General features: G+C 38.1%; 1 protein-coding gene across 6 annotated transcripts in view; it reads left to right on the plus strand.

Moving 5' to 3' along the window:
* Nucleotides 1-24,730, plus strand: part of Vps8 (VPS8 subunit of CORVET complex) — a 359,227-nt gene that overhangs the window by 74,866 nt on the left and 259,631 nt on the right. For all 6 annotated transcript variants that reach the window (XM_008831321.3, XM_008831320.3, XM_029562651.1 and 3 more), the window contains 8 exons: nucleotides 1,084-1,164; nucleotides 4,071-4,241; nucleotides 6,201-6,275; nucleotides 7,712-7,747; nucleotides 8,672-8,762; nucleotides 9,274-9,320; nucleotides 9,916-10,005; nucleotides 19,474-19,520. In XM_008831321.3, the coding sequence (XP_008829543.1) occupies nucleotides 1,084-1,164; nucleotides 4,071-4,241; nucleotides 6,201-6,275; nucleotides 7,712-7,747; nucleotides 8,672-8,762; nucleotides 9,274-9,320; nucleotides 9,916-10,005; nucleotides 19,474-19,520 (638 nt within the window). The remainder of the gene's footprint in view (nucleotides 1-1,083; nucleotides 1,165-4,070; nucleotides 4,242-6,200; nucleotides 6,276-7,711; nucleotides 7,748-8,671; nucleotides 8,763-9,273; nucleotides 9,321-9,915; nucleotides 10,006-19,473; nucleotides 19,521-24,730) is intronic.

The following is a 24,730-nucleotide window of genomic DNA, read 5'->3' on the forward strand; positions in this document are numbered from 1 at the left end:
ATGAAGTGATTTTCTTCAGTATTCTAGGAAATCTTATGGGACTAGGTAATGTTGGCATTGATCTTTCTAGCTTATGAAACACTTTCAACATACGCATCACATAAAAAACAGCTTGGTGCTGCCTTATTTTCATTTTGCAGATGTGCAAACTAAGAAAGAATAAGTGACTGCTCTTGGTCACATAACTATAATTGTGGAACTTACACTTAAATACTTGGCTCTGGATGATACAGTGAAATGAAGAGGGCATTACATGAAGGGCCCACATGAAGTGATCTTAGGTTTTTGTTAAGGTATTGAATGAGGGAGATGAGACTAGGAGGCAAAAAAGGAATTGTGACTTAGATATCTAGTACACTGCTTTTGGGGTAGGGTGTGTTGTAGAAGCAAATGCATGTTGAATTTCAGGTGGCCATGTCTATCTTGTGGTTTATCTTTCTTCTTCAGTGTTCTACTAAATTGGAGAAACAGAAAAGGAGCATTATAGGGATGATTGAGGATTAAAGAGCATATGCGTATATAAGTAAAATATTGACTTGAGTTTCTTTAGGGAAATCTTGGACTGTGTGAACTTATATATTAGTATCATAGTTCAGAAAAACCTAGTTTTGTCACGATAGCTCTTCTTTCTCCCCCTCCCATACCTCTCTTCTCTTTTCTTTCTCCTCCTCTTCCTCTACTTTGAAATGGCATTTATTATGTTGTCCAGGCTGGTCTCAACTGATCTTCCTTCTCAGTCTTCCAAGTGGCTTTTTGTTTTTTAATGAACTTTTCTTTGGCTTCATCATCCCTTGTCATCATTCCTATTTTATATTCAGCTCAATATAACTGATGTTATGAGTTATGACAGAGTGAAAATTACAGCACCTACTAATACTGACAGCTAGACCACTAGCCATGTATGCCTTGGATTTTGGCATAGATCATGTAGCAAATTATTTTTTTCATTTACATAATAATTTATCAATGTTTTGGTTTATCTACACCAGCTGGGAATCACACTCTAGATGGAGTATAATTAAATATTTAAAAATTCCTCTCAAGCAATATTTGATATTTAGGTTGTTTTCATTTCATCATCAGGTTAAGAGAGATGAATCAGGAGCAATTCATGTCACTAAGCAAAAGCACCTTCATCTATACTATGATCTTATCAACTTTACTGTGAGTAGTCTTCAAACTAAATGTCCCCATTTATTTCATGTTCTGAATCCATGGTATAAAAGCTACCAAGATTTCTGTCCTGTATCAGGACCTTCAGGGCATATATTAATACAGCATGAAGTGCTGTGATGTTGAATAAAATCTGACTTTGGTATGATGCCATGTAATTATTGCCTTTTGGCCTGATGTCCTGCTGAGCACTGACAGGATCAAGTTGAGTTTCCTTGAATGTCTTGATTAGAGGAAAGCGGGGGTTTGGGCTCAGAAGGACTTAGGTAGGTTTCTTCAGTCACCAATTGCCCTGCTGTATGTATGAACATGTGTTTGTACTTTTGAACTTCTCTTAAAGGATTCAGCCTGTGTTTTATACTCTTTTCTTGTGACTGAAAACACTGTCAAGTTTTCTCCTTGCCTTCTCAATGCCGAGAGGTACCTTGGTTTAAGACACGAGACTTCCTTTTGTACCAAATCTTATGTTTTCTTTTTCAGTGGTGGGTTAAGAATAGTATGTATTTCTGGGTTTTTAGTATTACTTGTTTTAGCATTTTAACATCTGCTATTCAGTGAAGCATTGTATATATATATGAAGATAATTTAAAAAAATTTTTATGTGTATGAGTGTATTGCTTACATGTATGTAAGTGAACTCTTGTCATGCAATAAATACCCGTGGCGGTCAGAAGAGGGTGTTGGGTCTCCTAGAACTGGAGTTATAAATGGTTGTTAGCCACCATGTAGGTGCAGGGATTCAAACCTGGATCTTCTTGTAAGGACAACCAGTGCTCTTACCTGATGAGCCATCTCTCCAGCCTAGATAACTATCTTTAAATACAATGTAATACACATTCTTCCATTAAAAAGACTATAGAAAAGTATTTTTTTTTCTTCAAATCAATAATACATAATTTTCAGGTTACTTATGATGTAGTTAGATTTTAAAAATAATATATGATGTATTAACCTATGTGCACATTACTTTCACACAAGTTTTCCTCTTTTGCTCAGGTTGGCCTGAAACTTCTGGGCTCAAACATTCCTCCTCCCTCAACTTTCTATTTGCTAGGATGATAAGGTGTGTACCACCGTGCCTGGCCCACATTGCACCTTTTTTTTTTCTCATATTGCACTTTTAAACTCACTTGTACACTATTAATTTAGAAGTACAGGTTCGTCATCCCTAATCTGAAAATCCAAAAGCTGAAGTGCACCAAAATCCACAACATTTTGAGCACCAACATGATGCCTGCTCCACTTTGCTTTCTATTGCTGTGATAAAACACTAATTAAAACCAGCTTGGGGAGGAAAAGATTTATTTGACTTATACATCCTGATTACAGTTCAGGGCAGGAACTCAGGACAGGAACCTGGAGGCAGCAACTGAAGCACAGACCACAGAGGAACTTCCTTTCCTGGCTTGCTCCCCTGGTCCATGCTCAGCTTGCTTTCTTATAGCACCTGTCCAGGGAAGACACTACCCAAATGGGCTGGGCCCTTCCCCATCACTCAATGAAGAAATGTCTTACAGATATGCCTACAGGCCAGTCTGATAGAGGAAATCCCTAATTGAAGCTCCCTCCTCCCAGGTGTGTCAAGTTGACAACTGAAGCTATCCAGCACGGTGTTATTACAACCTTTTGTAACTCCAGTTCCAGGGGAATCTGATGCCCTCTTCTCTGGCCTCTGCAGCCATTGCACACATGTGGTGAGCTTACATACATACAGGCAAAGTATACACATCAAATAATTTTTTTAAATGCTTTAAAAAATGGATTTGCTTCTTTTTAATGGCTGAGCCGTCTCTCCAGCCTGAAGAAAATCCATTTTTAGCTCGTGTTTAATAACACTGGCTAGATCATAAAAATAAATCAACACAAGTTTAGAGAAAATACAGAGGAATTGCTTTGTTCTAACTACTTTTGAATCCAAATTGATGGGATTTTAAGACTTAGTTCTTGGAGAAGGGCTGTTTCTAAAAATATTTCTACAAAAATTATTTTATATGTAACACAAGAAATTTGTCAAAATTTTAAATATAAAGTGGAAATACAAGCAAAATACAGTGATATACATGTATGAAAATGTTAGAATAAAACTCATTTTATATGTTAACTAAAAAGTTAACAAAATAAACTACCAAGTTAGTACTTAAAAACTTTTAATACTACTTCTCAAAGGAAATTCAGATAATACAATGAATGGAAAAACAGAGTATGCTCCCATAATTTTTAGGGAAGTTTGGAAGGAAATATATTTTTCAAATAACTTCTGTTTTAGAACATATATTACTTCAGTGCCAAGAATTACCTTTTGACAAGCTAGGTTTGTGAGGCTTAATTTGCTGTTTTGTTTCATTAATATAAAAAGTTGAAATATAGTTTGTTAGTCTACTAAGGTCATTTGTCCAATATGCCTTTAAAAAAATTTGTAAAAACCCAGACGTGTAATTTGTTACAGTTCTTAGTTATCTAAGTTCTTGGTTATCTAAGTTCTTAGTTATCTACAGTTTTTAGTTATCTCTTATGCTACCAAAGTATCATTTTTTTTTTTTTTTTTTGGTCTTTTTGAGACAGGGTCTCCCTGTAAATCCAGCTGCCTGGAACTCACTCTGTAGATCAGGCTGGCCTCAAACTCATAGAGGATCCGCCTGCCCCTGCCTCCCCAGTGCTGGGATTAAAGGCGTGAGGCACCACATCTGGCCCAAAGTATCATTTTAACACTGTCAAAACTCAGTACTGTTTCCATGGGCTGTCACTGAGTAGTTCTTAATGTGCTTGTGTTACTATTTATGTTATTAAATAGATAATATCCTCAATGTAATTGTACTAAATGACCAAACCTTCTTTGTATCTTTAATGATGGTATGGACTGAACCTTACTGTTATTTTGTTATGTGCTTAAATTGCAGTGGATAAACTCACGCACAATTGTGCTTTTAGACAGTGTAGAGAAGTTACATGTTATTGATCGGCAGACACAAGAGGAATTGGAAATAGTGGAGATCTCAGAAGTTCAGTTGGTGTATAACAGCAGCCACTTCAAGTCACTGGCCACTGGAGGGAATGTGAGCCAGGCGCTGGTGAGTGTTATTGTCACCTCACCTCAGTATGGTCATCATTTTGTTAAAACAAGAATACTAAACACATTCCTGCCTTGATGTGTTTCTGTTATCACATCTAGTTTGGAAATGGCTATGGAGCATTTGTAAGCATTCAGGAATATCACCCAAAACAATAATTCCTGATAATTTTTCTTTAGAAATTTCACTGATTTAATTTAAGGAGTTTGAACTTTATACTTTAAAAAAAAAAAAAAAAAAAAAAAGAAATTGAAATTTTGCCAGAGAGATTTTATAAATCAGTGTTTTAGGAAGTTTAGCTGATGATAATAAGCCCAGTAGATTTAAGGGAAAAATAATTAGAGAGAGGTAGCCTACAAGACTTTGGAAATATTTGGGAAATATGGTGGAAGCTTGATCAAGTATGGTAGGTTGGGGCGTTGAAAGACAAAGATGGTTTTGAGAGAAAAAAAAAAGATTCTTTAGGAACAGATGACAGAAGACTAGAGAAGAGGAGGAGAAAGGAATACAGTAAATGTCTCAAACAATTTAAGTAGTTAAGTACTGTGAATTAGTGACGTTTAAATATAAAATATGAAAAGGAAATTATTCCTGGGTAGTTTTCTTGAAAAAAATAGTAATAATGATTATATTTAATGAGTGTCTACAGCATAATTGTAGGTATCGCTCAAATCTTTCTCCTATTTGTAATCAGATTATAAAATATATGTGAAAGGGTGTTTTAGTCCCACAATTTAAAAACTAGGAGAGTCCAGAATAAGAAGAAGTAGTGCAATAAAAACCACTAAAGTAATACTACCCCAAACTTAAGTATATTTTTCCTGGTGCTGAGTGACTATTAAAAATACTGTTAGAGCGGCTGGAGAGATGGCTCAACGGTTAAGAGTACCTCCTGCTCTTGAAGAGGACCTTGGTTCAGTTCCTAGCAGCCACATGGAGGCTGACAACTCTCTGTAACTCCAGTTCCGGGGGATTTGATATTCTTTTCTGGTCTCTGAGTGCACTGCATACATGTGGTGCACTTACATACATGCAGGCAAATGCATAAAATATTCATACACATAAAATAAAAATAAATAAATCAAAAAAATTAAAAACACTATCAGACTTTGAACTTGGACTTTTAGCCAAGATGGAGTAGTGGGGTGTTAGATTTACTTTCCTGCCTAAAATAATAAAAAAAATTGGTAATAATAATAATAATGAGGAAAAATTAGACAGTTATCAAGGCATTGGACATCAGTAATGATGAATAGCAATCCTGGCCCAAGCAGGGAACAAATGATATGAGCTTTGTTTCTAGCTTAGCTTCTAGTCCTCAGATTTTCTGAGCTGTGGCTTAGGAAAGAGCTGTGCTACAGAACTGTCCTCTAAGCCTTTAACCAGGCTTTGAAAGTGATTTATAATATATAAGTGAAGGAATCAAATCAGTGATTTAAGCTTCTACTTTAGGAAATAAAAACGAACAAACAATTTAAAGGAGATTAAAAGAAGAAATGATACAAATGAGCAAAGGGTTAAGATAAAGTGTTTCCTCCCCTTTCCACATTATTCTGAGCAGTGAATAGACTGTGTCTAGAAACAGAATTGCTTCTTGAACATTTTCTTTTCTGTCACTTTTACTAGCAACATAATTTTTCCTTACTTGCTTACAGGATGAAACTATATTAACCTAAAATGCCTTGGTATTTGACATTCTTTATTTAAAAATTATATTTATTATTATTAGTGTGTGTACGTGCATACACATGTGCATGTGTGGTACAGTATATGTGTGGAGGTAAAAGACAACTTTTGGAGTCAGTTCTTTCCTTCCATGGATTCTAGGGATCTAAAGCAGGTTGTCAGGCTTGTGCAGCAAGTGCTCAGCAAGTGCTGAGTTATTGAAGGCCCTGTATTCCACATTCTTAATGAAACTTCTAATGCATGTAATCTTACCTTGTTTGTTTCTTTTTGTAGGCTTTGGTTGGAGAGAAGGCTTGTTATCAATCCATCAGTAGTTATGGTGGCCAGATCTTCTACTTGGGGACAAAAGTAAGCTCTTTTCACTCTGTGTTTTGTAGGTTATCAGGACAATTAAGGAAGAAGATTGTTGGTAAAGAGGGCATGTACTCCAAAGTGAATTCTGATTAACATTGATCCAAAATTTAAAATAGTCATCTGTGTTAGTTACTTTTCTGTTGTGATATAATACACCATCAAGGTAACTTATAGAAGAAAGAGTGTATTTTGACTCATGGTTTCAAAGGGAGACTCCATAATGGTCGGAGAGGCACGGTGGCAGGAGCAGGAAGCTGAGAGCTCACATCTCCATTCACACCCGGGAAGCAAAGAGAGTGAAAAGAAAGTGGGGCAAGGCTTTGAACTCTCCCAAAACCCGTGAATGCTTCCTCCATCAAGACCATCTATCTACTAAAGGTTCCATGACCTCCCCAAATAGCACCACCAACTAGGGTGACCGAATGTTCAGATAACTGAGGCCCTAGGGGATAGTTCATATTCAAACCACCACATCATCATTTTTAGTTGTTTAACTTTTTTTCCACTTTACGTGCAATTTTGTTTTTGTTTAGCTCTGGTAGAATGCTTATTTTCTTGATTCAGGGATATTCTTTTATAACTCATTACTATTTGTTTTCATGACCAGTGTCTTAGTTTCTTTTCCTGCTTCTGAGATAAAATACTCTGATAAAAGCAGCTTAAGGGGGAAAGGGTTTATTTTGCTCACAGTAGTTTGAAGGGAGGTCAAGGCCACAAGAGGTTGAAACAGCTGGTCACATTGTATTCAGCATCAGGAAACAGTGAATAAACATATTCTGCTACTCAGTTCCCTTTCTCCATTTATAGAGTCCAGGATCCTCTGCCCTAGGAATGTTTCATTCACAATTAAAATGGGTCCCCTTACATCAGTTAATGTAATCAAGATAATCCCCCACAGACATGCCCAGTACGCCCATCTCCCAGGTGATTCTAGATCCTGTCAGGTTGACAGTTGACACTAACCATCACAACCAGGAGGGTATTTAACTGTATATATTTGTTGTTAAATTATAAGATGGTCTTTTAGCTTAGATCAACTTAAGATATACTAAAATGCATTGAGTATCTGACTTAGAATAATTGGAATTAGAACTTTCTACAAGTTTATTCCTGTGCTTTATTTTTCAACATAAAGTAGAAAACATTTCTTTATTTTTAAAATTCAACCAAAATATTGCCAGGTCAATAAAGGAGATGAACTTAGGTTTTCCTTATTTCTTTGCCCATGAATTGACTCCTCAGACTATAGACTTACTGGCCTTTGAATGTTTGTTTCATTTACTCTTTGTTGTAGGTGCTTGAAGACCCTTTAGTAAATTCCATGTTTTCATCTTGTAATATGAAATCTAAAATGAGACATGAGACTGGAATGAATGTGTCTCTAAGAAAGTCTGTTAAAATCACTTTAATTTCCTTCTTTTATTTTCTAGTCTGTTTATGTGATGATGCTGAGGAGCTGGAGAGAAGTGAGTTTGAAAGTAATTGTATATGTCAGAATTGAAATAATAGTAGTTTTGTATTTTGTTTTGACTTTGCAGAAGATAATTTGGACTTGTACTTCTTAATTTCAGAAGTTGATATAAATACGTTAGAACTGTTAAGTACTTGATTTGCTAAAACTAATGATATCAATTAGAATTGGGTCTGAGTCTGTGTATTCAGGAAAACCAAAATAATAGTGGCTTCAATAAACTTTTACCTCCATTTGAGAGCAATCTAGAGATAGGCCATCTGTAGCTAGTATGGGAACTTGAGGGTCTTAAGATACTACCCTACACTAACGTCTTTGTGTTTGAATTCTAGCCTCAATCACTCTTTCTAATCCAGTGTAGTTGCTCAAGACTCTGGCTCTCCCAAGTCTACTGTCTGTGAAGGAATAAAGAGAAAATAAAGGCCAGCCTCAACTTTTTAAAATGATATACAGAAATACCAAATGGCACTTCCACTTACTGTTGACCAGAATTTAATTAGATTGCCCCAAGTAGTTATAAGGGAGCCTTAAAAAGTTTCTCTAACTGGTGTATTGCTGCCTGTAGTGAGTTCAGAGTTTGTTAACTAAGAAGGGTAAGTGAGTACTATGATAAGCAGCCAGGCTTTTCTGCTGTTCCTGTTGTTTCTCCCCTTTTCATTCATATTTACAGTGTTGGTCTACAGAGCCTAGTGATTGTTATGTTATCTAGTGCTTAAAGAAGTTATTTTTCTTAGAAATAAGATATTGACTGGCATCCCCTGATAATCCTGCAGAGGAAATCCTACATTGAAATGTTTCCATGCTATACTGAAATAATTTTAGCTCCTAAGCAGCAAATTCTGTAAAGATTGTAGATAGAATTACAAACTGGTAGTTGGTCAGACAAAAGGATCTGGCATCTCTCCTTTATTCATTTTAGAGAATGGATCATCTCCTGAAACAAGATTGTCTTACAGAAGCCTTGGCTCTTGCATGGTCTTTCCATGAAGGAAAAGCAAAAGCAGTAGTGGGTAAGTGAATAAATACGGGCGTAGAAGTAGACATGACATTTTAAAGAATTTTTTTCATAAGGAAAATTTACTGTGAGAGCAAAAGAGATGTACATTGATAAACTGTAGGTCTGAGGTGTGAGGTATTACTGTTATCCAACATTTAAGAAAATTTATTTACTATTTTTATTTTATGTGTACGTGTGTATTGCCTGCATGTAGGTAAATGCACCCATGTCGTGCAAAGCCCACGGAGGTCAGAAGAGGCTGTCGGATACCCTCCGACTGGAGTCACAGACAGTTGTTAGCTGCCATGTGCATGTTGGGATTCGAACCTGGGTCTTCTGCAAAAACAACCAGTGTTCTTAACTGCCAAGCCATCTCTCCAGCCCCTTATCCAACATTTTTATATTGAGGCTTGTTGTAATTGTGTCTGCTGTTAGCATAGGTTGTAAAGTAAAGACCAGAACCCAGGGTCACTTCTGAAGATGAGACTAACTTTTGTTTCCTATTGGACTTTGTTTCTCTGAAGGGTTATCAGGAGATGTCAGTAAGAGAAAGTCCGTTGTTGCAGATCGGGTAAGTGTTTTAATGGGGCCTTCACTAGGGTGCAGTATAGCTTTGCTTTTTATATTTTCAAATATCTTTGGACATGATTAGGCAAATGGCTATACTCGAGGAGAGAACTGGGCCAGGCTATAATTTGTAGATATGATCTCAAATGCTTTTAAAATTTCCTTCTTAACTCTTCTCCTTCACTCTCTTATAAAGATAATGAAACATCACAGTAGTCAAAAGAGTGGCCAAGAGAAGGAATACCTGGGCACCTGGGTTCGTGACTAACCCGTCCATCCTGGCTGTGTAGAGAAAGATCTGCAGCAGCAGATGACTGAAGCTTTTCATTGCCTGAGATATAGAATACTTCTGAGGTCTGGAACATACAGAAATTTCTTAGGAAAGATTAGAAAATTAGTACTAGCCCTAAGGCTGAAAGAAATTAGGCTGTCATTAAAAACAGCTTAGGGAATAAAGCCAATAAAGTTCTAATTATATTTTTAATATAATAATAAAGCACGATTCAGTATTGGGTAGGAGAACCGTGCTATGCAATATTAAATATTTAAAAAATTTAGAGGTGTACTTTGATTTTGATGCAAAGCTATTTTTCTTACAGATGATAGAAATCCTGTTCTATTATGCAGATCGAGCTCTGAAAAAGTGCCCAGACCAGGGAAAAATCCAAGTGATGGAACAACACTTTCAGGTCTGCCTTTGCCTGTGCTTCTAATAAACCATCTTCAGATAGGTCCAGCACTGCTCTTTTATACTGCTTTAGAATATGACCTGCATGTTTTAGTTATTAAGCAGCATTTAGTATTAATGCTTTGTTTTAGTGTTTATAGGGAAATTGTACAAGACTAAATTTTGAAGAAGTATGTAGTCATGGGAACAGATAAGTAAACTGATGTTGAGTCGCTCAGTTCTTAGCTGCTCAGTGCTGTGTAAAAGGAAAGAATGTGTGTTATGAAGTCACACACTTGTGACTTGACTGACACCTTACTGTGGATGATACCTTGCTAATGACTAACATTTATGCTAAGTAGAGTAGTAAAGAATGCACTGCTAAGGTTTAAATTTAGTTCTCCTTAGAGCTCCTGTGACTCAAGAAATCTCTCTCTCTCTCTCTCTCTCTCTCTCTCTGTATATGTGTATGTGTGTATCTGTTATCAAGTCAATATAAGAGATGAGCCTGGGTTTTCTTTATTTCTTTGTCCATGAAATTAACTCCTTATACTATAGACTTACTGACCTTTGAATGTTTGTTTCATTTATATATATATTATATTCTACAGAATATGCTAATGAAACATGTTTAGTTTGTTTTGAAATTTAATGAAAATCAGAGCTAAGGAACAGTTTAAAATATGCGCGTTTATTATGCAGGTTTTCCTTTTTGCAGAGATCTCCAGTTGTTTGTTGCAAATCTATTTGCAACAAATCCTTGCGGCTGTAGGTTTCCTCTATTCCCACTTCTCCCCCACCTTTTCTCCTTTTCTCTGTGTCAGTGGGTATCCAATCTAGGGCCTGAGCTACATTACTAGTGCAATCTAAATCCTCTTTTAGTAAATATCTGAGTGTCTGGTATGAGTAGAGCAAACTTTTCTAAGGAACTAGGTGAACTGAATGGTATGAGAAGAACACTTGTTTCCTAAGCTTCACTGTTCAGTGTTGCTTCTGTCTCTACTTGACAGAGGGCTTATTACATTATCAGTCGAATAGGATAAATGAGTTCTGATAAAATTATGAAATAAATAACGAGAGGAAACCACATCACAGAAAGAAAGGGGGAGGGTTATAAGGGAGGGGACGGTAAAGCACAGTAATATGAAGGGGAAAAGGGAAGTAATGGGAACGTTTTGAGTTTTTCTCCATGATTTTAGCTGTGTGTTTGTTGTATGTAGCCTTTATTATGTTGTGATGTGTTCCATCCATCCCTACCCTAATGTCTCATGGCTTTTATCATGAAGAGGATGTTGGATTTTCCCAAAGTGTTTTCTGCATCTATTGAAATGATCATATGATTTCTGTCCTTGAATATATTTATTCAGTGAATATATTTATTGATTTACACATTGAACCATAAAGCCAACTTGATTGTGGTAGATAATCTTTTTGATGTGTTCTTGAATTCAGTTTGCAATGTTCCTTAGAGAGATTGATCTATAATTTTCTTTTTTTTGTTGTTCTGTCTTTAGTTTTGATGGCAAAACTTGACTTTTTAAAAGGGGTTTGAGGTGCTAGAGAGACAGCTCAGTGGTTAAGAGCACTAGCAGAGCAACTAGATTCAGTTCCCAGCACCCACATGGTGGCTAACAACCATCGGTAACTCCAGTTCCAGGGGATATGGTGCCCTCGTCTGACCTTCACTATGACGCAGGTGCACTTACATATGTGCATTATACCCATACATGTAAATAAAATATTTTTAAAAAATAAAAAATAATTTAAAAGTATTCTTTCCTGTTTTGTTTTTCAGAATAATTGGAGAAGTACTGATATTTTTTAAAGATCTGGTGGAATTCTGTAATTTGGAGTGGGCTTTTTTATTGCAGTTCCCATCTTGTTGCTCATTATAGATCTGTTTATTTAATCTCACCTTGATTTAACTTTAGTAGATCATATGCATCTAAAAATGCATCCATTTCTTTGAGATTTTCTGGTTTTGTGGAACGTAGATCTTTAGATGTATATACTTATGATTTTATGAATTTCATGTCTTCCTTTCTGTCTCTTATTTTATTAATTGGGTCTTTTATCTCTTTCTTTTGGTTAATTTGGATAAAGTGTATCAATCTTTTTTATCTTTTCAAAGAACGAACTCTTTTCTTTTTTTTTCCAACTTGCTCCTTGGTTTGGTCTGTTCTTTGGGAGGAGAAATAGAAAAAGAAAAAAGTACAGAGGAAAGAAAACCATATAAGATGAGAGCAGTGGGGGACCAGGCTGGCTTGCTGAATTGGCCTTGGGTTTTATATAAAGAGGGAAGCTCTAGGGGGAGCAGAGCCTGGTGAAGACAGAGGATGTTAAAACCAACTGGTCAACTGAATTTGATCATTGAATTTCATCTTGCCGCTGTGAGCTCAAGTTGTTTCTCTGTGCCCCCTCCCCCCGAGACCTGCTCCATGTTGTTCTTCACCCATCAAGCTCTTCCTTTGTGGGTTCCTAGAGCATACCTGTGTGAAGGTTACTAGCGCAGATAATTGACTATCTTCGGAAGCTGGAATCCCTCCAGCCAGTCACTGTTGCTGTGGTCACACTGAGTGGGCGATTGTGTGGTGGCTGAAACACTGTTTGGTGCTTGTGTTTCCTTCCAAGACACAGTTTCCAGGTTCTCCTTTGGTGTGCCTTTGGCATTCTTGGAGCAACAGTCGACAGGGGCCATCTTATGTAAGATCCCTAGTGATACAGCTTGTAGAATTTCCTTGATAAGGCCTTTAAGACTGGTCTGCTGGTGTCCTAGCAGTCGAGATAGTGGTAGCCATGAATCTGATTGCCAGTGAAATTCTTGGGGTAGTAAGCAAGCGAATAGTGGAGTCTGGAGACACCACTGGCTGAGTGATACGGCATTCCTGTTCCTTTGGTTTCCCTAACTATAATTAGCCACTTTCTCTGGTGTGACTTCTAAGCTGCCATCTTATTCAGACGTCATAGTGCACTATTTTATTCAAGAAAACCTTCTAGGAGCATGAATGACTCAAAAGCAGCTGCATCAGTGAAGGGCTCACCCCAGCTGCAGTCCTGGAGCTCCCGCATGAATTGCAGGCAGCTGAGCTGGACAAAGAGTCTCCTAGATAGGATTTTAGTTGACTGTAAACTTAATATGAGCCACCAGTGTGTTAAACCTAGATAAAGGATGTAGTAATACCACTTGTTCCCTAAGGCATTTCATGAGCTATTGACAGAGTAAGATACACAACTGGGCTAATGAAATTTTGCTTTTTTCAAAGTTTCAATTAATTAATTTTATTTTATGCGTATGGGTGTTTTGCCTGCATGTATGTAAATGCACCATGTGCATGCAATGCCCGTGGAGGCCAGAAGAGCGTTTTGAATTCCCTGGAGCTGGACTTATGGGTGGTTGTTAGTTGCCATGTGGGTGCTAGGAACTGAACCCCAGTCCTCTGCAAGAGCAGCCAGTGACCTTCACTGCTGAGCATCTCTCCAGACCCTAGTGGAAGGTTTTAAAAGCATAATAATAATAATAACAATAACAATAACAATAATAATACAGTAATATTGGATCTTCCAAAGATGGGAGGAAATAACCTGCTGTTTATAGATGATGAAAGGCTACTCTAATGACTTTACTGTGCTGCTGCAGAGGGAAGGCTAGTGTAAATGTAGAATTCAGGAGGAGGTGCTGAGTGTGGTGAAACGTGGCCTATAACCCCAGCATTTAACAAACAGACCCGAGGAGAGCCAGTTCAAGACTAACCTGAGTTACCTAGTGAGTTTGAGGCTAGCCTTGCTTTCTAATAAGATGAGAGAGATGGGGGATGGTGGGGAAGGACAGGGGACTGGAGAGGAGAGAGCAGAGACTGATTAGGAGATGGGATATTTCAGTTTAAAATGAGCTACTGATAATGTGATAGTTCTTGGATGATGGCAACTAACAAGGAGAAACATATTCTTTTAAAGTTTTTAATTATCACATCTTAATTATACACTATTGAATTTAGTGGTATTTTCATAAGTGTATATAATGTATTTGATTATATTCACCCGATTACCCTCTCTTGTTTCCCTTCCCTTCCTGCTCATCTCTTTCCTCTTCTCAGTTAGTCCCCTTTCTACTCTCTTATTTTATGTGTGTGAGTGTATTGCCTGCATGTGTGTGAGTGCATCTGTGTCATGAAATGCCTGTGGAGATCAGAAAAGGGGGTTGGATCCCCTGGAACTGGAGTTATGGATGGTTGTTAGCCATGGGTGCTGGGAATTGAATCTGGGTCCTCTGCAAGAGCAGCTGGTGCTCTTGACTCCTGAGCGATCTTGCCAGTCCCCCTTCTACTATCATGTCTTGTCTCTTCTCTTTTCCTTTTCCTTTTCCTTCCCGTTCCCTTTCCTCCGCCCCCTCCTCCCCGCCTTTTGTGTCTTATTAGGATTGCTTTCAGGAGCATGGTTGAGGAATTATTTACAGGAGCATGGGCAACTTAACAGTTGCTACACTTTTGAAAAATGTCTCTCCCTCCCCAAGCAACCATTAACTAACTGCCTATAGATCCTCAGAAGGGATTGGAGCCTTGTGAGCCCCTCCCCTCAGCAATGAGTTAACTGCCCATAAATCCTCAGGGGGAGGATTTATGAGTCTCTCCTGAGTCCTTGTTCATGCCACGATAGATGTTGATAGGCCAAATCTTGTGCAGGTCTTGTGTAGGTAATCCCAGTGCTAGAGCTGAAGAGTCCATGCCATGATGGAAGCATTTGGAAGCACTCCACCTCTTCCTCTAGCTCTTATATTCTTACTGTTCCTCTTCTGTGGCATTCCCTGAACATTGGAGCATGTCATACAGATGTCCCATTTAGGGCTGAGTATTCAACAGTCACTTTTCTCAGCACTTAAACCAGTTACAAGTATCTGCAGTAACCACCACTCTGCAAGAAGAACCTTCTTTCACGAAGGCTGAGATCAGCACTAACTTATGGGCATAGACATAAATATTTGACAGCCATATCATATCCAGTTAGCAGAACAACACTAGCAGCTTAAGGGTGTCTGTGACTTCCTCAGTCACAGACCTTTTATTTTGGTCTTTTTGAGACAGGGTCTCCCTGTAGTCCCAGCTGGCCTGGAACTCACTATGTAGACCAGGCTGGCCTTGAACTCACAGAGATCTGCCTGTCTCTGCCTCCCGAGTGCTCGGATTAAAGGCGTGCGCCACCACGCCTGGCCAGACTTATTTTTTTTAAGCCACATTTACCATACCAGAAGTGACTTCCGTCTTGCAGAGCAGGTCTCAGATCCAATCAGAAAAAAGTTAGTTAACCCCATGACATCTTGCTGTTACATATTAACCACATATTGCACTAGCAGGTAGTGGGCACATCTTACCTGGCTAGTCTCTAATATAACTTGCAGGGCCTCCTACCAAGTAGGACCATTAATGACAATTCTCCCTCAGCAGCCTGCATAGCACACATTCTAGCACCCTGAAATGCTAGCCAGCAGGGAGGAAGCTTCCAGCTCAGTTCCAGTTTGATTTCTCTGTCCTGGAGCCAAAGCATGTGGTGTCTTTCACAGTGGGTCTTACCATCTAGTTCCAGGGGCACTCAACGGCAGTGGCAATAGCCTCCATTGTTTTGGGGACCAAAGGGGCCTCTGTGGCTAACAAGTGGTAAGGAAGTACCCTGCTCAGCTTTTTCATGGGTGCTGGCCATTGTTTTTAGTTCTCAAGTTTATACAGCAAGCACTTTACCAATTAACTATCTCCCCAAACCCCTAGCATTTTCATTGATAACTTTATGTTCTGGGAGTGACTTCATCCATACAGGGACAGTATTTTTAAAAGACTTCTTTTGCTGGATGGGAAAATTTGAGAGTTTGTGTCAGTGTCCAGAAGGTATTAGTAGAAGCTGGGCATTGTTGTGTACACCTTTAATCCTAGTACTCAAGAGTATGAGGCAGAAAAATCATAAGTCTAAGGCAAGTCTGGGTCACAGAGTGAGGCCTTGCTACAAAATTAAGTAAATAAAATAAAGCTGTTACTGGAAACAGAAAAATAAACTCTGAACTAGTTGAAATGTCAAAATAATGAGAATTTTTGTTCCACCAGGAGGTGGCACCCCACACCTTCTTCCAGGAGCCTTGCCTGTGTCTTAGAGTCACAGTATGAAATGCTGTTCAGTAGTTCTTCTTCCATGGGCCAGTCAGCATTTATTCTGTCTTATAGACAGTAACTTTAAAGTGTTTTATTTTAGTTTATGATTCCAAAGCGAAAGAGTTCATAATGGGGACGAAGGTGTGGCATGATGGTAGCAGCAGGAAGCTGGCTGATCACATTTTATCTGTACACAGGAAGCAAGAGAGGCAGAGCAGAAAATGGGATGAGGTTATAAACTCCCAAAGCCACCCTCAGTGACATGCTTCCCTCAGCAAGGCTCCACCTCCTAAAGGTTCCATAACCTCCCCAAACAGCACCACCAATGGGGACTAGGTGTTCAAGTACATGAGCCTGTGGGGGAACATTGCTCATTCAAAGTACCATATTTACTGTGTAATAACTAGTAGGATAAAGGGTATTAAAATAATCTTTGTTTCATATCTTGAGACTCACCTATTCTAGTTTTGCCTCATCTGCATTTCTATGTGTTCAATATTTTCCTTCTGTAAGCAAAGTCAATCAGCAAACAAATCCTTTCTTTGTCCCAAGCTATTTATATCCTTATGCCTCTTACTCACACTTCTTTACAGAGCCAGGCATTTTGTTGGAATTGTCTACATTGCTCTCCACTCTCATTCTCTAACCTATCCTGTGTCAGTGCATTCTGTGGACTCTTTGTGTCCCCATCTTATTGGCCCTCAGCAGCATTCAATACATTAATGACTTGTTGAAACAGCCTGTCTCCTTGGCCTCTCTGATGTCCTACTTTCTAGTTTTCCTCTTCTCTAGCTAGCTGCTTATTGACTTGCTTTATTTGCTTTTCTTTCTTATCTTCTATTTAGCAAATCTGAGACTTCTTTACAATGCTATTCTACTTTTCCCAGTGTTTCTCAAGATTTCTGACTACCATTTGCTTTAAAGTCATTTGTGTATATTTGTTAAAAATGCTTTTTCTTGAGTTAGTTCCCTTGTCTACTGAATCAGACTCTCTGGGATTGGTGGCCAGGATTTGTAATCAACCCCTGTGCCATTTTGCTTTCTATTTCTATGATAAAACACTGGCCAAAAGTAACTCGAGGAGGAAAGAGTTTGTTTGGCTTATACTTCCATGTCACAGTTCAGCATTGAGGAAAGTCAGGGCAGGCATTCAAGGCAAGAACCTGGAGGCAGAGGCTGCAGCATGGACCATGGGAGAATTCTGACCTGTTCTCAGCCTGCTTTCTTATACAACCCAAGACCACATGCCCAGTAGTAGCACCCTTCACAGTCAGCTGGACCCTTCCACATCATTCAACAAATAAGAAAATGCCTCAGAGACATGCCCACAGACCAGTCTGATAGAGGTAATTCCCCAATACAGGACCCTTCTTCCCAGTGGTGTCAAGGTGACAACCAAAGCCAGCCATGACAGTCTCCAACATGATTCCTAAACATATTAAAGTTTGAGAATCATGCTTTATATTCTCTGCCTGGACCATGCAGACAAATGACTGTCTATTAGTTTCCCATTTATTTTTGTATTTCTGTTCTTTGTACCTCAAACTTAGAAATTTTTCCTTTGCAATGCTTTTCTGATAATCTGGATTTTAGTGAGTGAACACACCTAAAGCAAGTCAAGAGGTTCTTGTCCTTGCATACCTTGTTTATTTTGCATTCTGCTTCTCCGATCCATATTGAGCGTATTGAGTTTAGGTAAGATGCTTCCTTGATTTTAAAATGAAGGACAAATACAAATGTTTTATGGACTTCCCATTGTTACTAGAGGCTAAATTCTCTAGAATTCTCAAGTTTGGTATGATGAGTCCTGTATAACTGCCTGTAATTCTCTGTAGTCCTAATCTTATCTGAGTTCTTTGTAGACTGTTAATATCCCATTTTTCTCTGGCTTTTAAACTGTTTTATTTTAAAAATTCATTTCTTAGCTAGTGTAAAGGTCTCATTATGGCATTTTGATACATATTTGGTTTTTTGATCTTCCTCCCTACTTCTTGTCCCATTTCCCCTCCAGTAGTACCCTTCCACTTTTGTGTCACAGGCGTCCTGTTGCCCTCCCCTCCCCTTCCTTAACACCTCTTTCCACTCTCACTTTCTAGTCCCCTTTCTAGTTTTGACTTGTATACAAAGTCATTCCCACATAAATACACATATATAAAAGTTAAAAGCCAAGATCTGCATGTAAATGAGAATGTGCAGTTTTTATCTTTCCAAGTTTATAGTACCTCATTTAGTATAATAATTACAAGATCCATCCCTTTTCCTAAAAAATTCATTTTTCTCTACAGCTGAATAAAATCCCATCGTGTATATGTACCACATTTTCATTATCCATTCATCTGTTGATGGGCATCTAGCCTGATTTCGTATTGATGACAAAGCAGGTTGGGTCAAGGGTAGCTCTTGTAATCCTTTCAGGATTGCAGGTTCTTTTTAGAGTCTTACTCTGAGGTAGGAAGATGGATTCCTGGTTTTGACTCTTTGTTCAGTCAGAACATAGTGTTCCCATTTTTGTGTAGTTCTCTTTAGCACTGATGGGATTCTGTTTCTGTCATGTATCTAGGCCGTCCTATGATACGAACAGAAAATGAAAGAGCACCATTGAAAACTGCGGCTTGCTTACTGACAACTTCTGGTCATAACAAGCTACTATTTCTCCCTCAACTACTTTATTTGGAAAAAGGCCAAAGTTATGAGTTTCCATTTACTTGGTAGAGACCATACATGATGAGTTTGAATCCATTGAAATATTATGAAACTAAAAAGTTAAATCAAAATGAACTATAAAATACTTAGTTCTGAACATCATGACAAAAGTATGGGTAACTGTAACTGAAGCACCACAGGACTAAATATATTATCTATTTGATATATTTTCTTCTTTGTAAATTTTCTTTACAAAGTTCTGAGATAAACATATATTTTAAACTATTATTTGTTTTAATGTCTTTTAGTAAGCTTGTTCTATATGCATACTTTAAATAGCATAATTGACTATTTTCTCACGTTGTATATTGAATTTCATTCAATTTCTTTCTGCTTTGTTCCCTCATCCTTCCCTTCTTCTGTTTTTTTCTGTTGCGTGCTTCAGCAAATATCTAAATACATTAAAAAATTTCCCCCAGAAATGGAATTACTGGATCAGAGTGTTTTAAATTCTTAAAACTTTTGGTACACTGGGTCAACTTGCTTGCCAGTAGCATGGTCTAAAGTTATATCATCCCAGTGATCACAGAGCATCTTAAAAGCAGACTTTTGCCATTATCAGTGGGCCAGAGATCAGGTTACAGGCTGATGCTCTCCTTCTGGATGAGCCAGGGATCAGGATATGGACTGATGCTCTCTTTATGGTTCTCTTACAGGAAATGGTGCCAGTCATAGTTGATTACTGCCTTCTGCTTCAGCGAAAGTGAGTACCCACTGCCTGCCAGAATCAGTCATTTCTGCCTCAGAAATATGAGGGTAAATGAATCAAAATAAACTAAACTACTAAGGTTATTTTTTTAACCAGGTAAATAACAAAGATGTGAGTATGAAAATGGGGTAAAACGAACACTTAGATTAAGAAAAGCTAACATAAGGTTAATACATGCATCATAGTGTTTTGCCTTCAAAGATCTTCATGCACGAAAGAAACTTCTCCCTTATGCATGTACTTAAAAGAAGACAGTGTATAACACTGTCAACAATATCACGACTGAAAACATGGTACATGTCAGTAATGAGAGCTAAAACACTAGAATAAATTTAACCACAAGTGAGCAGAAGCTGTAGTTCTCTATGACTTAAAATTGAACATGGCAAACAGCTGCCTTCTTCATAATCTTCACTTACACTTTGAAAGCATGATCCAACACTCTAGAAATCTGCTCCCAAAAGATAAGTATATTATGATCAAGTCCATGTTGTCAGGGTTTTAGGTGTACCTGAATTACATTCTCACATCTGTTCTTACCGCTTAGAAAGTGGTTTTAGCATTGGCTATATAGGGTAGACTTCAGGAGCTAGACACTTGAACGTGGGAGGTAAACTCTTGTGCTTAAAATCCCACCTTTGCCCAAAAGGTCAGTGTGAATTTTAATAAGGTACTTAATCAGTTTCTGCCAGTGGAACTTCCTTTATAAAATGAAGACTAGGAATGCCTACCCAGTGTTATAAAAATCAGACACAATGCTGTAAGAATTAGATAAACTAAAGGGTTTAGAACCATACTTGTCTTGTTATTTTCAGTGTGAAAGTCTATAAATGAACACACATTGGTTAATTTGTATACTAACCATTTAAATCAATAAAATCTAATCAAGAGTTTTACACTAACCTCTCTTAAATAAAAAGGCCCTGAAAAAAAAAAACGAATACTGCCTTAGCAAAATGAATCTAGCCTCTTTTGAATGATATGAACTACTGTGTTTGGTGAGGTTCCATAGAGTTGCACTGCCCTTTTATGTTTCTTTCTCCACTGTCACATACAAGCACAGACATGATAACCCACAAATGTCTGTTTTGGAAAAGTTAATTTTAATAAATGAATAGACTGGAAAAAATTAAAGTTCTTATAAATTAAGAAAATATATCTAGTCAAATTTGTAGAATTCATAAGAAGATACTAATGCTATTAAGGATTGCAGTCAACGCAAATCATCAAATTGAGATAGTTATAATTATAGTAGGTTATGCCTTATGCTAAATAAGAGTGATACAGGGAGGAGAATAGCTCTTTAATACTTTATTGAATTAACAAAGTGACTTAGGCTCATTATCTGTAATACTTGAGCGCTCTTACAGTGACACAAAGTCAAAATGACCCTAACAGATGTAAAAGGAAGGGTATTGTGGGCTAAAAGAAAAAAAGTTTCTGTCAAAAATAATTCGTGTTGACGCTGGAGAGCACTGACTGCTCTTGTAGAGGACCCGGGTTAAATTCCCAACACCCACCTGGTGGCTAACAGCTGTCCCTAACTCCTGTTTCTGGATATAGGGCGCCCTCTTCTGGCCTCCACAGGCATTGCATGCATGTGGTGCACTTGCATGCTTGTAGGCAAAGCATTCGTACACATAAAATAAGTAAATAAATAAATAAAAAAATAAGTAAATAAATATATGCTATAAATTATGCACACATATATATATATATCCATAATATAAAGTTATTTTGAAAATGCATCTTAGTTTCCCATACATACAATGTATCCTGGTATTAAACATGCTGTAGTTTGAGAAGCATGTGCAAAGCTGTACTGCCTGTGTCTCTCTTGTACTTCAAGTCTGATAACTGGGAGACTCCCTGTGTGCTTGCTGAGCCTGAGCCTAATTAAATATCTTTGAAGATATCTCCTTTCTGAAATATCTTGCTTTCTAATCCTTACTGAACCACTTCTTTTAGGAGTCTAGATTCTTGCATTTAAATCCAATCTCATGCCAGGTGTGATGGCACATGCCTCTAATCCCAGCACAGAAGAGGCAAAGGCAGGTGGAGTTCAAGGCCAGCCTGGTCTACATAATGAGTTCCAGGTCAGCTAGGGCCCCAGGGAGACCCTGTCTCAAAAAAAAGAAAAAAAGAAGAAAAAAAAAAAAGAATGAAGTTCTGATGTGGTCAGCCCCAAGGACTTTCATGCCTTTTATTGAGAATTTCATACATGCATACAAGGTGTTATTTTTATGGAGCTTTTTGCTACTCTAACATTCCCCCGTCTGAAAGATAACCCTAAAATCTTTTAGGAATTAGATAAGAGTTCCCAAATACTTCTGACAGTTTTGGCCTTTGGAATGGAGTATGTTGCTAAGAGGCCCAAAGACATTTTGATTTTTAGCCAAGAAACTGGCCACTTTTTTGGGGGGTCTTTTTACCCTAACTGCCTAGCCCATTCCTATCTCCTATTCTTATCATACCATTCCCCAAAGAGGTTACCCAAATTGCTAATAGGGAATTGGGACACAGACCGCTCTGCTCTGGCTTCTTCCATGTTGAACAGGGATGCAGGGTGAGGCAATTGGGGTACCCCTTCAGTGGGTCTATTTAAAAGACTCCCAAATTACATAACTCTTAACCATAGAGAGAAAAGAAAGTCCTTGACTGGTGCCTAGGTGATGTGAAGGAGAAGTAAAGGCAAGAGTAGTTAGCATTGCAAGTTCTAGACAGGAAACCAGAAAAAAGTCAGAACAGGGCAATTTTCAAATGTTCATATGAGAGCCCATTGGAACTTCTTGACCAGAGCTTCCGAAAGCATCCCTCTGTTGGGTTCCTTCTCATTTTTCTTTTGTCTGCCAAGGCTGGACTCAGTAGTGGTGGACTCAGGATTTGTTTTTCAGGTACTTTGATAGCTGTTGGAATGGCTAGAATCAGTGTCAGTTCCCTCACAAAGGCTTCTAGATAAGGGGAGAAAACAAATTTATCCATCATTTTAGAACAATAGCTGGTTGTCTCCCTTAGCTACAGGTGGGCACTACGTATTGGAGACCAAGATTTGAAGTCTTACATCTGAGAAGCACTTTCTGATTTAGAACAAAATCATCAATGAGAAATAATTGTCTAAATAACTTTTTATATGAATTTAAGCCTAATGTCTCAGAAGTGTAATCCCTTGAAACTCTTAAAGATATCACTTTAATCTTTGGCTATACTTTCCTTTTGGGTGTTTAAGACCATAGAGTTGGCCCAAATAAACCAGTTTATTTTTACACTTAAGATTGTTTGAAGATCTGTTCTTAGGGGTCACATGGACTTGGGAGGAGCCCGTGGCTCCTTTCTTTTACCAGTTCTCTCTATGTATAGATCACTCAAAGGTCCTGCTCGACCATGTCTGTCTTCACTTGGAAGCATGAATGAGATGTTTCCTCTGAGTTCACCCTCATCTTTGTAGTCTGGATACTGGTTCAGGTCCATCTGGTGGGGTCTCCATGGCCTCCCTGAACAAGAGGACAGGTGACTCACAAATTACAGGATGTTTTGAGGGATGCTCCATAGTCCCCTGGAACTTAGTTGATCTTGGAGGGCAAGGAGCAAAAGCTGTCCTTTAAGTCCCTCTGACCAGATTAGTATAGGCCTCAAAATATGGCTGTTAAACATCCAAGAAGGTTAGTTCCACAAGTCTGGTGCTTTTAATTGTCATGTGCTATGTAGATAAAGCTTGGGTAAAAAAACAAATGTTTTCAGATAAACCTTGACTAAATAAATATTTTGTTCCTTAAACTAGTTGGCTAAACTATGACCTTAGAAAATTTAAGATTATGTGTGTATTATTTTTGTCTCATCCTTTATGCAGCATAACAAACCTACACGGCCCGTCATCACTTTCTTAGGCTTTCTCATTTTTTCTATTTTGGGAAATATCTCCATTGCCATACCCTTTTAACATCTTCTGCATTCTCGTTTTCTTTTCTTTCATCATCATCATCTTTTTTTTTTAAATAATTATGAGACATAATAACATTAACAACTAAATTTTCCATCTTTTGTGAGAATTCTTTTCCTGGGGACACTAAGCAATGCTTATTCCCTTTTAAGATTCTAGTGTCAAACCAATGTTTGATTAAAGTTTTAATGAGGAACCAATGAATTTACTGAGCTTACTTACAGAGATGACTGTGGCGTTGCTGAAGTATATGAATGACCTGGGGGTATGCACACTGGAAAGACTTTACTCAGTATGGATCTTCCTAGCCTTCCCCAGGTTATATACTTTAGCCCTCCCCAAATCCAGGAGACCATGTGTGATTAGGGCCAAATTACATATAGTTGGCTGAGAAGAGTGGCTAGATACTCCGGTGAGGGTTCAATGACCTTGCTTGCCCCTCCTTTAATGAAGGAGCACAACCATCAACAAGTCTAATTGTGACGATGTTTATTATGCACAGCTGAAGTCGTGATGATGGTAGTTATTTCATGCAGAAGAGACTGCTGTATAGCATCATCTTATTAAAAGAACATGGAATTTAAAAGGATTTGGTGCTAGGAGCCACAAATGAGGGAGAACATATGTCGTTTGTTTTTCTGAGTCTGTGTTACTTCACTTAGTATAACAGTTTCTAGAGGCATCCATTTACCTGTAATTATTTCATCTTTCTTTACTGCTGAATAGAATGCCATCATGTAAATATACCACAGTTTTGTTAGCCACTCGTCAATTGAGGGGTACTTAGGTTGCTTCCATCTCTTAGCTATTGTGAAAAGAGCAGCAACAAAGATGGTTGTACAAGTGTCTCTACAATAGGATGAGTCCTTTGGGTTTATGCCAAGGAGTGGTATAACCGGGTCATGTGGTAGGTTCATTTCTAGTTTTTTGAGAGTTCTCCACACTGTTTTCCATAAAGGCTGCACGAGTTTGCAATCCCACCAGCAGTGAATGAGCATTCCCCTTTGTCCACATCCTCACCAGCATTTGGTATCATTTGTTCTCTTGATCCTAGCCAGTCTGATTGAGGTATGGTGATACCTTAGGGTGGTTTTAATTTGCATTTCCCTAATGACTAATGATGTTTAACACTTTTTGAGATGTTTCTTAGCCATCTTTATTTCTTCCTTTGAGAACTCTCTGTTTAAATCTTTAGCCCATCTTTTAATTGGGTGATTTGGTTTCTTGATTATTTGTTTTTTGAGTTCTTTACATATTCTGAATGATA

The sequence above is a fragment of the Nannospalax galili genome, unplaced genomic scaffold (genome assembly GCF_000622305.1).
Source record: "Nannospalax galili isolate Female #2095 unplaced genomic scaffold, S.galili_v1.0 scaffold315, whole genome shotgun sequence".
Classification (NCBI taxonomy): Eukaryota; Metazoa; Chordata; class Mammalia; order Rodentia; family Spalacidae; genus Nannospalax; species Nannospalax galili.